This window comes from Pelodiscus sinensis, chromosome 25 (genome assembly GCF_049634645.1).
Source record: "Pelodiscus sinensis isolate JC-2024 chromosome 25, ASM4963464v1, whole genome shotgun sequence".
NCBI classification, from domain to species: Eukaryota; Metazoa; Chordata; order Testudines; family Trionychidae; genus Pelodiscus; species Pelodiscus sinensis.
In genome coordinates this window covers 1,261,787-1,277,740 of record NC_134735.1, presented here as the reverse complement: position 1 = coordinate 1,277,740, position 15,954 = coordinate 1,261,787, and the positions used below count along the sequence as shown (strand labels likewise).

General features: G+C 38.7%; 1 protein-coding gene across 1 annotated transcript in view; it reads right to left on the bottom strand.

Moving 5' to 3' along the window:
• Positions 1-2,853: 2,853 nt before the first annotated feature.
• The window catches only part of MACO1 (macoilin 1), a 52,598-nt gene continuing 39,497 nt past the window's right edge, over positions 2,854-15,954 (bottom strand). Inside the window, exons 7-11 of the mRNA XM_075908991.1 lie at positions 14,094-14,252; positions 12,563-12,745; positions 9,531-9,651; positions 6,485-6,659; positions 2,854-4,734 (exon numbers count right to left, since the gene is read on the bottom strand). Coding sequence (XP_075765106.1) covers positions 4,532-4,734; positions 6,485-6,659; positions 9,531-9,651; positions 12,563-12,745; positions 14,094-14,252 — 841 coding nt within the window. The 3' untranslated portion in view covers positions 2,854-4,531. The remainder of the gene's footprint in view (positions 4,735-6,484; positions 6,660-9,530; positions 9,652-12,562; positions 12,746-14,093; positions 14,253-15,954) is intronic.

The following is a 15,954-nucleotide window of genomic DNA, read 5'->3' as shown; positions in this document are numbered from 1 at the left end:
CACAGGGAATATTATACCTAAATGAGCCACTTAACTTTCAATCTGATTGGATAGAGTTCTCTCCCAACCCCTCTCTATTAGAAATGATTTGTTCGACTGCATTTGTGGCATTGCTGCAGCATATCAAAGCAGCTCTGATTCAATTAAGAAATAAGGCATCTCAGATTCCCTTTTGTCATCTATTATACATTAATTAGTATTACAATTTGCTTCAGTTCTCACTTTTTTTTGGGGGGTGGTTCAGTTTTAGAACTACTAACGCAAAGTAAGCGTAGTCTTAAAGGCAAAGAGCCGCCTCCTCTCCCACGCAGTAGGAAAGCAGCACTTGTGAGATCAACATGGACGCGGGGAATGAACTTCGTGACGTGACTAGTAGGTATGAACTCCCTGCTGAAAGTGGCCATGCTGCCAGGCTATGCCACGAGAACGCTGGCAGTTTGCTAGCCTCTACAGGCGATGTCAAATGAGGTGGATTTTCTGGGGGGGGGGGGGGGGGAAGCCTCTGTCACCCTATGTGGCTCTTGGTGCTAATCTTGGAAAATCTCATTCTCCATAACAATCCCAGTAAAAATAATTCAAAAAAGGCAGTGTTGAGTACAGGAGCCCTGGGTCACTGAATGAGTTCAGCTCTCAACATCTTGGAGCACAACAGCCCCATCTCTACCCACAGCGCTCACCCATCATGGCAAATACAGAAGAGCTAGCTAGTTAACTGCAATCCCACTCAAGGAAGCAGTTTAATAAGGGATGATTGGAAAGCAGGGTCCTTTTGGCTTTAAAACCAGTCTTGTACCTAGATATTAATGTGATCGGCCCATGAGAATCGCCAAGATGAAGATTAAGCACCTTTCCAACCCACGTCGGCCATCAGAAGAAACACCAGCTTTTCAACATTAAACGTTTTTGCGAGGCCCCAACGTTAAATTGGATAGAAGTTTGCTTATGAAGTTCCATACTGCCAGGTTTGTAAAATAAGGTCCTTTTCCAGCTTCCCATAAATGGCAGTTTAGCTGAACTAATCACTCCCCCTCGCCCCCACACTCATATTCCTTAGGGTAATCTGTTTAATGAAGTAGCCCTGAATTCATTAAACCTGATTCCAAAGAGTTTAAAAAAGGGAACTCTAATTTATCTTAATAAAATTAGTTGCAATGGCATCTCTGACATAAGGAGGATAATTTCTCTCAATTTACAGTATAAAATTATGTATTTTGTTGAGAGTTCATTTAATAATTCCATCACTAAAGGGCTCAGCCAATACAGTGGTATGCTATAAATAAGGTTGATTATGACCCTTTCTTCATGATTTGGTTTCCAAGTATAGATAAAGTTTTGTTTGGAAGTGATTAGCAGTTTTGGAAAAACCATTACATTTTACATAAGCAGATCTCTATAAAGTTATTTACCAAGTGCTAATTCCAAATGACGGTCAGAATCTAAGCCCCTTTTAATTACTTTAATTCACAGCCTATTTGCATGTTAGTCTTACAAATACAATTTATGCTCAACCATTAAGATATTTTCCTCTTCAAGTAGTTGAGTATTTACAGCACAAAGGTTGGTCAAGGTAAGTTTTGAATGTTTAAGTGATCTCATCCCATTAACCCCTCTTATTTTGGTTAAATGATATCGCTGGCAAGACTTCTCCAAACAATTTCATCTTTCGTAACTAATTATTTTAATCAGAGTGATGCAAATTATCCTTCACAATCACCCAGAAGAAGAATGTGGAGAATCCATCTTTCACTGCAGTGGAATGTGATTTTTATCATCACAAGTTTACCTAGAGTAAATAAATTAAATTAAATTAAATTAATGGAGATTGCCTATCTCCTAGAACTGGAAGGGACCTTGAAGGTCATTAAGTCCAGTCCCCTGCCTTCACAGCAGGACCAAGTACCATCCCTGACAAACTTTTGCCCCAAATCCCTAAATGGCCTCCACAAGGATTGAACTCACAACCTTGGGTTTAGCAGGCCAATGCTCAAACCACTGAGCTATCCCTCCCCCCATAATTATTGATAAGTGTGTATATTGATAAGTGTGTTTTCTTTGCGCACTTTGGGAGAAAACGCCCTAAAGGAAAGACACTTTCCTTACGGGACTATTGTATGAAAAGGAAAATGGATGAGACTCTTCCCCAAGAAATGAGAGAGGCGTATTGGCATTGCAGACTATAAAGCACCAAGGTAAGTCTCTCTGAAGAGGCCTAACCACTGAGAACCAAAGTAAGATCTGGAGCGTATGCTCAAGTTTGAGGGGCCAAAGAAGAATTTCCAAACGAAGCCCACCTCAACAGCAGCCAAAATGGGAAGATGCAGGGCGGCAGGTTCCTCAAGAAAAAGAAGAAAGGCAGAAGAAGAGGTCTTAATGTAGAAGAAACTAGTCCATGGGTGAAAGCAACTGAAGATCCAATAGCAAAGAATCCCCTCAAGTAGATATATCCAGAAGCTGGGATTCGTTGTCTGTCATATCTTGTCCTAGATGAGGACGATGATTATGCTTCAAAATTTTCTACATGTCAGGGAAGGAAAAAGATAGGGACTAAAGAAGTTTCAGCAGCAGTTGCTTCGGTCTGCCACCCAACCTCACAGAGCATGTTGTTATGATTCTAAAGAGATAATGATTAAAAACCCTCCACACACAAAAGTGACATGCTGGGTTTATACAGCGTACCAGGGATATCTGCTCTTCTTTCTGCTTCATAAGCGTGAAGTCATACTGCACAGATGAATTCTTACCTGGAGTGCCAGAGAAATAATGTGCAAAAAGATTAATTATCAATTTAAGAGAACTCTTTAAATAAAATGCATTCCTTATATTAGGCAAATCATGTCAGTTAAAAAAGCAAAGTTTCTTTTTTTATCTGCAAGAAAATGTTTATTCTTTGTAAACCCCACAGAAAAAATAATGCAGCCAAGACCAAGTATTTAACGAAAGTAGTGCCCAAAAGGCAGCAAAATAGGGGAACCTCAACACAAAGTCAGTGACAATATTTCATGTTTTGCACAAAGATGAAAACCTATGACATTTCTGAGTAACACTTGTATGGTGACAATTACACAAGATGATTCAAAAATGCAAATGACAGCAACATGCACAGCTGGCTAAAGCTAGAAGTTTTATCCCAAAAGAATATCTGTGATTAAAATGATGAATCTTTAATACTTCTATTGTATTGATTTTCTTGTCCTACTTCATTTTTTAAATGAGGCAAACATTCCAATTAACATGAAACCTTTAATTTTTTTTTTAAAAGAAGAACTTTGTCCTTCCAGAGTCCACTGCAGGTTTGCAAAATCATGTTTGGTTTGTCATTTTGCTAGTTTCCAATACAATTTTGCTTCCCATCCCTCCCCCCAAAAAACACTTCAAAAGTTGCCAGTGCAAACACTTTCTACCAATGTATAATATACATTTGAACTTAAATCTTTGTGCAATTTATGAGTTGCTTTTTAAAACTCTTTAAAACTCCTTGGCACAACAGCTGAGAAATATTCAATTCCATTTAAGTGGTCAAATACAAGTTGTTGTAAATATAAATCACAGCTGAATAAAATAAAAACCCAGAACTGCAGCTTTTATTAGCCAGCTTTACAGTCTTTTGTATACAGTACATTGCACAGTTCCGCCTTCACAATAACGCTTCCTATATTAATATTGTGCCTTCTCTGATGCATTACAATCAAGGCAAGTTACAGAACACTGCTGATTTTGTATCAAAATAAACAGAAGATGTAACCGTGGATTGTAATGAACATCCAAATTACCGTGAACAATTTGCAGTAGACTCTGTAATGAGCTTGATCTATAAGCTAGATGACAGTGAAGGGGGAAAAATAGTTTAAACTATCAAGTTTCCTCTTGAAATTGTCTTCTCCCAAGGCACTGTGAACAAGACTGTTAGCAATTCTCAATGACTAAACACACCAATGGGAATATTTATATTTCACACAACGACCACCATCACATCATCTATTCTCGTTACTTACTCTTTCCCTTAAATGATGCCCCTTAAATTTGTTTGGTCCTTTCAGGGGAAATCAAATTATTTTCTGCAACATCACGTACCTTTATTTAATACAGCTATAAATCAAGGCTTTGTTAGATTATTTAACCCTTTCACTCTAAAAACGGAAGAATTTTCATCATCGTACCTTTATGACTTTGATTTGCAATTTTAGGTTGATTATTAAAAAAGAAAGGGTTCAGAATCAAGCAAAGCCCTGTGTTTTTCAAGAGGAAACCATGCAAGAGTACATAAAAAGGCAAAAATTGGCTACTTGAAAACCAAGAGTTGTTTTTAATGCATTGGCCAAGAAAAATAAATTGCAAAGTTCTGTGAGGTTTTCTAAAAATTTACAGGAAAAACCGATGGGCAGTTCTAGCCAAATATTGATGTTCTTTTCCCCCTTTCTGTTTAAATGACAAATACAGTCTCACACAATACAATTTCATCTTGACTGCAAGAGACACTCCTGTGCGATGCCTTCGGTCTGACAAAATTGTTGGGCAAAAAGGAAGTTGGCATTCATTTTTTCAAGGGTTGATAAACAGAGGCATTGGGGTCAAGTCCAGAAGGGCTGGTCTCCACAAATTTGGAAGAATAATGTGGGGAAACGGGACTCAGGGTGCTGGTGGCTGCACTGTATGTTATGCTGGGCATCACTGCCATCACTTCTGCTATCCTCTGTTTTAGGTCCTTGATTTCCTGGTCTTTCTGAATAATTTGCCCTGGAAGAGCAAAGAGTGTCACTTAGAACAAGCAGCACATTTTCATCTACCCCTGGCAACCCATAGACTATAGTTTGAGAAAAGCGGAGACTTAAACCGATCAAGCAAAACAATCAAAGGAAATTCAGGGCCCTAACACCAACTAGACCATCCACACAAGAACTGGTTTATTAACACTGAACAAAGTTAATGCAGGCTTGTACTCCTTCATAGCTACTGCCAAATTTTAAACTATTAGCATCAGTAGCAGACATTTTCAAAACAAATGTTATTTATCTTGATGTCTACACTTTGGCAGCTTGCAGTTCACTAGCACCCAGATGGAATAAGACTGTCTACTATTAAGACAGTCGTTTACTTTTTATTTTTAAAAGGTTCCTATTTTCATTCTCCATTTTTTTAAATAAATTCCTCTGAAAAATGTGAAGATATTGCTTTACCTATTTTAGGTTTAGAATATTCTGACTATAACCCCAGCCCATCCCCACCTTCTCCCAAAAAACCACTCATAAAACCACCCCACAATGAAAGAAACCCAAAAAATATCTACTTGACTCGTCAAAAAGTATTGCTGGAAGCAAATAAGTTTCTGCAGGGATGCTCTGATGAATGTTACATGAAAAATCTTATACATTTTTGCTTCCTTGTTTGCACGGTAAGAGTCAAGTAGCTATTAGTACAGGTCTTGGAATGGGCTGGTTAGTTGACGTTTTGCTCCCTCTGCTGGCTACAGTGGCAGACTACAACTAGACACATCTCAAACAGTCTGTCAGTGGTGGGCAACCAGGGTTCTACGTGTGGCCCATGAGACATTGTGTTTACCATTGCTCACGCATAGGATACCCAGATTCTGCTGGGTCCAGCCACATAGTTTCTGACACGTGGGTAAAGCCAGGGCAAGTGAAGTGAGGTGCGTGTTGACTGCACGCAGCAGTGACTGGGAGCCGGGCGCTCCCATTGCGTACAAAGCGCTGCTACGGTTCAGTGTACGCACCTGGCAAATCCTAGATACACAAGCACAGGGAGCAAAATCACCGTCTCCGGGGAGACCGTCTTGGCTACGACAATTGTGCAGCCCCCTGGGATGGAGGAAGGCCACTCATGCAGCACACTCCCTTGCATAAGTTGCCCATCACTTGGTCTGTTCTTCCCCACTCCTCAAAGGTATCATGGTGGACTCCTCCCCCTGCCCCAATAACTAGAGAATATTTTCCACAAAATAATTAAGAGGAATTAAAGTAATTGACTAAATACCCTTAAAAAAAAAAAAAAAGACACACAAGGTGGGTGAGCTTGAAGCAACTTCTGCTCATGAGGGAGATGAGCTTTCGAGTCACACTGAGCTCTGCAAGGCAGGGTGACGACTTCTTGCAGAGACCTGAAGAGCTGTGTGTGGCTCAAAGGCGTGTCTCTCTCACCAACAGAAGTGGCACCAGTAAAGGATATTAGCTCACCCACACTCTCTCTAGTATCTGGGAACCACTACATTGCATAGAACTTTTTTAAAGCTTTTTGTTGTTCTGGTTGGAGATAGATTTCTACTGTATGAGGAACGTATTCATCCAGCTCCCACTAACAAGCACCAGTAACCAAGGATTTTATTGTCTTTGAGTCAACAGTAGGGGGAATTAGGTGAATCCTTTAGAACATTCAATCCAGCCCTACAGATAGGCCAGAGTAATCCTGACAATGTATTTTCTAATGTTTCAGCTCATAATAAATAGTAGGTGAATGAAACGACTGCATTTACCTTGGGCAATCTCCAGCTGCCGTTTTGCATCTCCTAATGCAGAGAACAGATCCAACTTGATTCTTGTCTCTGCACTCAGGCTGTTCTCTAAGTGCTGTGTTTTATCTTGCATGGCTGAAAGTGCTGACATTAACACCTCAGTATCCTTCTCATTTTCCTTGTATTTCCGCAGTTCCTATCAAAGTAATTAAGACAAAAATGCTATTCATATGGACTTTAAGCAGGAGATGTATAGCCAGGTCTTTCTCCCTCCCCCACGTCCTAGCACACCACTGAGCCTAGTGCGCTGTCGAATGGTAGGTAATTACTGCCTGTGATATTATACTGTTCTTAATTACACATGGCTTTGTCCAAGTGAATAATACTATACAAGCAGACTGCAGCGATGTGAGAAAAACCTCTCTGGAGCTCATTTCCACCCTGGAAGTGCCAGTGGGAGAGCTGAGTCGCTCACTGTGGAACATGAAGAACCAGGTTTGGGATGGAAAAACAGAATCCCCCAATGGAATTTTATATAAAGGACTTTAGATTGTTATTTTAGTCAATGTAGCTAAATGGGCACCAAAAGATCGGCTCCCACTATTGCCAGCTTAAATCAGTGGTTCTCACCCTGGGAAACGTGCCTCTAGGAGTATGCAGAGGCTCCAGGGGGTACATCAACACATCTAGATTTTTGCCTAGTTTTACAACAGGCTAAAGAAAAAGCATTGGATGACTAGTTCATACTGCTCGATATACTACTACACACTCAAATGTAAGCACAATATTTACATTCCAATTGATTTATTTTATAATTATGTGGTAAACAAGAAAGTCAGCAATTTTTCAGTAATAGTGTGGCTGTGACACTTGTATTTTTAGGTGTGATTTTGTAAAACTGTTTAAGTGAGACGAAATTTGGGGTACACAGGACAAATCAAACTCCTGAAAGGGCTACAATAGTTGAGAAGTTTGAGAACCAGTGGTTTAAAGTGACACTGGGTAAATATAAAAACAAGGAGTAGTTCTGCAGCACCTTAGAGACTAACCAAAAGGTACAGAACCATGAACTTCAGTGGGTAAAACCCACTTCAAATGAATTGGAGTGGAAATAACAGAAACCAAGATTTTATATATAAAGTTACAGACTAACATGGCTACCCCTCTGAGATTTTTTTTTAATGAGTAAACATGGTACGTTGAGCCATTTCAGTTGCTCAGGAAGAATCAAGATGTAAATTCAGCCAGGAAGTGATCTGGGCTTTGTAATTATTTCACAAGTCCAAAAATCAAATACAAGAAAAAAATAATTACTTTGCACAAAGACAACCAATCAATAAGGCTGGAAATACAAATATTAAAATTTCACAATTTTTTAAAAAAGCTGGTATTAAAAAACCTAGCGTTTTAAACAGAGAAATTGGTGGGTAAGAAAAAACAGAGGAGAAATTCTGAAGTGCTGAGGCAACAACAAAACTTCTACAGAAGCAACAGTTTGAAACATAACCCTCCCCCCACAAACCAGTCATTGTGGGTAGCTTCATAGAACACTAGAACTAGAAGGGACCTCGAGAGATCAAGTTCAGTCCCCTGCATTCATGGCACCAAGCACCGTCCAGATCATCCCTGACATAGGCCTAACTAACCTAAACATAAGAACGGCCAGACCGGGTCAGACCAAAGGTCCATCTAGTCCAGTGTCCTGTCTGCTGACAGTGGCCAATACCAGATGCCCCAGACGGAGGGATCACAACAGGTAATCCTCACGTGATCCCTCCCATCACCCACCTCCAGAGAAACAGAGGCTAGGGACACCATTCCTACCCATCCTGGCTAATGAATGGAGGCTAAACCTGCTCTTAAATATCTCCAGTGAAGGAGATTCCACAACCTCCCTAGGCAGTTTATTCCAGTGTTTAACCACCCTGGCAGGTAGGAAATTTTTCCCTAATGTCTAACCTAAACCTCCCTTGCTGCAATTTAAGTCCCTTGCTTCTTGTCCTGTCCTCAAGGAGAACAATTTTTCTCCCTCCTCCATGTAACACCCTTTTAGATACTTAAAAACTGCTCTCATGTCCCCTCTCAGTCTTCTCTTTACCAAACTAAACAAGCCCAGTTCTTTCAGCCTTCCTTCATAGCTCATGTTTTTGAGATCTTTAATCATTTAAACAACTACCTGCTTTTTAAAACAAACATTATATGTGCAACCTGGAAAAAGCTCACAGTCAGATCTTGAAGATTAAAGAATGTGTCAGAAGATAGAATATAGTAAAAAAAACTAAACAAACCATATATCAAAGTTAAGCATCTGACATACAAATTCTCAATTCACTATCTGACTGTGCCCTGAGAAGCATGTGTTTTAAAGGAAAAACCTCACTCATTTGAATCTTTTTACTTAGCCTTGTTACAAGCCAGATAAACGAGTGCAACAAAAAATTAAAGAATAAAATATTATTTCAGTTTTGCTTTGGCTGTACTGTATGTAATCAGCACAGTTTCGCTGCTTTCCCTTCATATAATTAGTTTTGGTTTGTGTGGGACTTTCAAGCAGCAACAGGGGAGAGGAAGACATTTCAATGGCAAACCATTGACCGTAAAAACAGAAATACCAGGTAGGCTCATGGACAGATGTAGCCTCATAGGGTGCTTTCAAAGTTTGAAATCAACTCAGTCTGTTCCTTTCAGCTTTTTCACTTTTACCAAAAGTTATTTCATGTCAGTTAGAAGGTGTTGTGCAGGCAAACTTATTCCTTAACTGGGAAGAAGAATCTTACAAGGGTGCCAGGGCTGACAATGTATTCCTACACAGGGGCATAGAGGGTTAGCATTTTGAGTTAGCTTACCTGAATTAGCTGGTTTGAGGGAGGAGAGAATCTACAAGTACATAACGAGGTGGTGAGGAGGGTAAGAAACTATTACTAATCTTCTTCACCCCCAAACCCTAATGTTAGATGGGCACAACACATCTGAAAGGTTCAATTGTGCTAGGAAGGTTCACCAACTACACTGAGGGTTGAAGCACTCAACACGCTGCAAGTCTGAGCCCAGAGTGCCTTCTCATTACCTGAACTTTCATTTCTAGTTCTCGTATCTGGTCTTCTTTCAGCTTTATGTCAATTGTTAGCTTCTTGCATTCTGTCTCCAGCTCTCTGATACGATTTCGTAAAGTTTCAGTGCATTCTCCTCTGTGAAGGAAGTGTTATCATAAAAGGGAGTGAAACAAAGGCAACTCTTCTGTTAGTGTCCCTGAAAGGTTCAGATCAGTCACGTTACTATGAATATTGCTGAATAAAATTAGAAAGGAGAATAATGTTTTTTTAAATGACAGACTTTCCTTCATGAAAGTAAGACAAAAGGATGAAAAATCATTAGCCAAGATTATGCCTGAAACAAAGAAGTTTGAGACATTTGTATGTTCTGGAGAAGAGAAAAAGCAGGAATTAGTATTTGAGATATTGGGGGCCTTAATGGATTCAGCAGTGCCTTTCATTTGGAAATCTCAAATGCTTTCCAACTATTTATCTGGTCACATCACCAAAATGCATCCAACTCTGGGATGAAGGATGGTAACCAGCCTGAACATGACACCTTGGGTACAACAGTGGAGGTCTGAGGTAACGAAGAAATTTTGGCCATAATTTCTAGGGCAAACCTTGGTTCATGTAAAAAGTACTTTAGGGTCTTTCATATCCACGCAGAACAGGTAGGGACCCCCCCTCTCTCACACACACACACACACACACACACACACACACACACACACACACACACTTTTTTTTTTTTTTTAAAGGGATGCACATGACACAGGTAGTACAATGACTCTGCATGAAACTGATCAATATAAAGCATAAATATTTATCAGGAATCACCATCCTGTGAATTTACTATAGCAGGATGCTAATTTAGCATCCACAACTACATGAGAAACATTTCCCTCCCAATGCTTTTATGCAAAAAATTATATAAACTAAGATTCTGTATCATGATATACATTTGACTTCCTTCTACCAACAAAATGAAATCAGCTCCCCGCAAATTTCCTCTTTATGTAGAAAAGAAAAAAAAAGGCATTTCAGTGACAATAGCTATAACTCAACTATATTCTACAATATATCATTAACAGGACTTGTTTTCAAGCCTTAGATATTTTGATTCTCCAGAATAATGAAAAACAGACTTTAAAGGTTGTTTCCTAGTACGGGTGAAGAGAAATTACAGATAGGACACTAATATAACTGTTTTGTCTAAAAATTGTATTTCACCCATTAAATTGTTAGCTTTGTGTTAGAGATGAAAGTCTCCGTTATTGTGAGAAGGATTTTAGGATACCCATTTTCATGTACTTATACAGCACACAAAGTGATTTATTTCTGGACACTTGAATTCATGAAGACAGGTCTACTGGGTAGTCATCAGAATAACAACACTGTTGCTGAAATGTATGATTTTGTTTTATGGCACAAACTTATAATTTTGTGCTAGCAGCTCATGAAAGTGCAAGCAATTTAAATTAAGGCAAAGATCTTACTGAGGAGTTCCCCAGATTTGCCTTTTTCCTCTAAAAAGCCTTGTGCCAAAGATCTTTCAGGGCTGCCCTGAACCGTTTCACTAGCTTCTTTCTTGCTACCTGAAAGGAGAATCTTGGAGCAGACCAGGTGGCCGCTCTCCGAGATGCTATCGATACCATTCATGGCGGCAAATGGTGATATGATACCGTTGGCATCTCCCATGACAACATAACCCAATGCTGAGCACATAAATCCTTCAGTGAGCCCTGCAGGATTGGACCTTCATAGACTAAGTGCATCATCTTAGTGACTCACTCAACTGCCACTAGCCCAAAGAGAAAAAGTCCTAAGTGATCAAATATTTACTTTTAGCCCATCTCAAAGAACCTGACAAAATGCCACCACTTTTCTTCCCTGCATGACAGATCACTACACAACACATTTTCAATGAAGATGGAGTAGCCCCTGCAGTTGCAGTTAATTGCTTTGGGCATTATCTATTCCACCCCACACTTCAGCAAGCTAGAGACTAGTTCTATTTAGCAAGTTACTTCTTCAAAACCTAATGGGAGCACAAGTAGTGCACCACTGAACCTCTGAGCAACAGTGCTTTCTTGAATGCGTGCAACAATTACCTTTGCATTTTTTTTCCTGAAGGTAAAAGCCCTATTAAATACTCTAACATATGCCAAAGGTCAATATTGAATTACTTTTTAAATACAAAACCAAGTTCTTATAAAAAGAGAGATAGTCATTATGATAGCATTCTGCCAAAGGAAAACATACTAAGATCAAAATAAGTGAAAACACATTGGTGTTTATTTAAATATTTTAATTTTTTTCAGAATCAATTTACAAAAACACAGAAATAGTCTTACTTTCAAAGAACTATAAAAACCCTAAAATAAAAGAAAGCCCCTTCAAATAAAGGAAATATAGTGTTAATTTAGCAAGTCTGTTATGTTTTACAACTTAAAGGGGCACCGTCAACAAGAAATCTGGTAATTTAAAAATAGCTAAGAGAGTCATTTTTACATCCATCATCATAGGTCTCATGCCAAGTCCCTGGCAATCTTTTGTCGCATGACAGTTTTTTATTTTTAATTATGCATTTCTCTTCCCTTTTGCTGTGTGAAAGGGGCCACAACTGACAGGGCAAACTGTGTATTCAGAGGGAACTTTAAAAAAGCTCACACACAAGAGGTGTCCAATGCATCAATGTAAATGAAGCAAATACATCAGGGAAAATATTTTGCCCTTTAATCTTGCAATTGTAGAATCTCTGGCCCCAAGCTTGCAAGTCGTTTTACATGGGTGAAGCCCATGCTTATATAGCGCCTCACTGATTTCATGCTCCATGTATTTGCACGGGACTGCTGTGCAAACCAGTTGCAGGTTTGGGGCCTTAGACACCACTTACAGCTTTACCCATGGCTGAAAGAGCACACAAAGTGAGATCTTTACGTTGATGGTGTCTCTTTAATACCTGACTACCAATGGACAGTACCTTGCTTTTGCAAGTGGACTAGATAATGATGTGAAGCCTTTTCAGTTGCTGCAAAACGGTGACTAAAATAAAGGTAAGTACCTGGTAGCAGCAGCAAATGCAACAGCACGTGCAGCAGTTGCTTCTTCCAACTTCTTCCTTTTCTTTTCCTCCAGCAACTGTTTTTCTACAAAGGTTCGTGCCTCTTGCTCTGCTTTCAGTTTTTTCTCCAACTGGCTGATAGTTTGCTTGTCTTTTTGTTTCATTTGTACAGCATTGTGTAATCTGAGGAGTAATAAGCATATGCTTTTAAAATAGATTTGGGTAATTTTTTTTAAAGTGTAAAAAGGTTCTTCTATCGGTTAGGCCCCAAATTAGTCTTTCTGGACCTACTGCACAGTGCTTCCAGATGTCAAACGGTCTTTTAAAAACAAGATAGCCCTTTACCAAAACAATGAAATGACACGCCAAGAATCACAAGGCAATTAATGCCACAGTGCCGAGGACAGCCTCCATGGTCTCTGCAGCAGTATACATTGGTAAAGCCCTGAAAATCCTCCAATATCCTCCAAAAATGCAGCTCATTTTTGCAGGTATGGATATGGATGAGGATACACATTTTGTGTCCAAGCAGGGCGCTATACATTGGTCCTGTTCTAGGAGGTGCTCTGTGCCTTCTGGCAGGATCATGAAGATTCTAAACTCCTATTGGCAGGGGAGTTTAGAATAATTTTTTACAATGGCGGTGCTGAAAGTGGCAACCATGTATTTGGTTGTTATTACAACTTCGTGAATGGGGTGCTGCTGCCAATCTTGTCAATGAAAAATGCCCATTAACTTGAATAGATGCATGATATCAGTAAAAAAGTCAAGGAAGAAAAAGGTCTGTTTGATGTCATCACCATTGGGGGAAAAAATAGGAGGAAAATTCTTATTGGATAGAGATATCTGTATGGAGAAGTTTTCAGACTTCTAAGAGGTTACTACAAAAAAGAGGGAATAAAATGAATTATATGACCTTTAAAGCAATCTCTTAAGACATTTCTGTACATATATTTCCAATGTAATTTTAAGTTTAAAAGGAGAAAGGCAAAATTAAGTCTTTTAATTCTTTGGAAACCTATATTAATTTATTAAATCTAATTCTCATGTGCCCTGTATTGCTTGCAGAGAGCATGAAATACCTTTAAGGTGAGGACAAGAAATGTTTATATGATGGCCAATTTTGAATAGTATAAAAGCTTGACTTCTTGATTGAACATGTTTTTTTTTAAAACTTACTTTATATTGAAAAATAGAGGGCAGTTGGAAAGACATTACCAATTTCACTAGGAGTCTAAGAAATGTGTCTCCTTCAACTAGAATTGAAAACGATTAGGCTACACTTGGAAAGCTACATTTCTACTTACTAATAAAACTGCTCTATGATTATTCAATTAGATTCCTTGAAGATACAGGGACAAGCTCTGCTCTCTACTCTTCTAGATTTGAGTGATGGGACCATCAGAGAGATAGCAAGGTAAACAGGATTTCCCCAGAGTCCAGGTTAGTATGCTGCCAGCCGTTAATAAAACAAAACATGCTGCAATTGCCCAAGTTCATACTCTATACACAGTTCTGTAGCAAAACATACTTGTTCTGAAGCAGCTCATTTTCTTGTCGGAGCTGTCCAATTTCAGTTCGAATTCCCCGCTCCGTGCTAGTCAGAGAACTGATCTGACTACGCAGCTCCTGTTCAATTTGCCTGCTTGCCTGCAGGTCAGCCTTTAACTTTTTAATATCTTGTTCCAACCTAAGATAATGAGAAGCATTTTTAAAAAAAGAGAATTAACTGTAACTCCCCAACCGTCCCAAGGCTCAATTTTTTATATTAAGTTTTATGCACTTTAAAAAAAATATATATATATACACACACACACACACACACACACACACACACACACACACACACACATTCGGTCAATAACATACCTCCTGAAATTCCATTGTGTGTAACCCCTGCCTTACTACACCCTCTCTTCTTTATCCTCTGTCCTTCCCTGCTATTTTAGGTGTAATTTAGGTTGCAAGCAAGAATCGGTTAGTTTTATTTTCCTACAAACCACCATAGCACACCTATGATACTGAAGAAAAATATAAGTCTCCTTAAGTATAGCCACAGACTAAATTATGTGGGGTATTTCTGATACTTTTACATTGGAAGGCACAGAGGACAATGCTCAGGAACTATCTTTAAAATGCTTCATACCTATTTTCTTCAAAAGAAACAAATCTCCTTTCCCTTCCCATACAATATAAACATTCATAATTGTTTCAATAATTCTATTTCTCCTGCAAAAACAGAGCATGTGTTTTAGCTTAGTCTTCCAAAGCACTGCGATGCTGTAACGTTAATCTTACACAATGATGATTTCTCACAGAAGAACTGAAACCTGCAAATCTGAAAAGTGCGAACACTGACACATACATATAAACCAATGTTTAACCTTTGTTTGGCCAACGTTTGCTTTGAAGTTACAAATGGCTCAAATTGCAGCATATTCGTATTTTTCATCTAAAAGTTAATTTCTTCTTAAATAATTGTAGCCCATAGAACAAAAATACAAGATGTATTTAATAAAGGTTTTATAAAAAGAACAGTTTCACAATCCAACTGTTCCATTAGAAAAAGAGTGCCTAGAATACCTACTTGCAATCTGTTAAAGGATAAAAATACTAATCTGCATTCTTAATAAAAATGTAATTCAGATTTATATTTTTCTGTGCATGTGATCATTGAAAATACACAGAAAGAGAGATATACATGAGTTACCAGAAATTTAATTTTAATCTTTCTTGACGAGATACCTTCTGCTATACATTTTATGTTTATAAATAATATTTCATAAGGAATTGCCTAAGCTGAAATTAAAGCATATGAAACAAAATAAAAATGGTCTAACAATCACACTCCTTATGTTAATATGAATGAAGCATCAGATTATGGATTTAAATGTATTCAGATTTTCTAAAACCTCCTTTGTGCTTTAGACAATATCATACTGTACACGCTAATAAAAGACCACCTCTGACAAGGATAAGAATTACATACTAGTTAAGATGGAACTAAATATAGTTTTTAATTACACGCATGTAATTCCCATGTGCTCAGTGGCAATCCATGACGAGTTTAAAAAAACTTTAAACAAGGCTGATCATAGGAGGTTTCCATAAAAGTTGTGTGCATGATTAACGGACGTTCAAATATTTAGAGTTAGAAAAATCAGTAACTGGTGAACAGAAACTGAAGCAAACAGACCCCACAGAACAGGGGATTTGGTAGCAGCCTTCAACTTCCTGAAGGGAGGTTCCAAAGAGGACGGAGAGAGGCTGTTCATAGTAGTGACAGATGGCAGAACAAGGAGCAATGGTCTCAAGTTGTGGTGGGAGAGGTCCAGGTTGGATATTAGGAAAAACTATTTCCCTAGGAGAGTGGTGAAGCACTGGAATGGGTT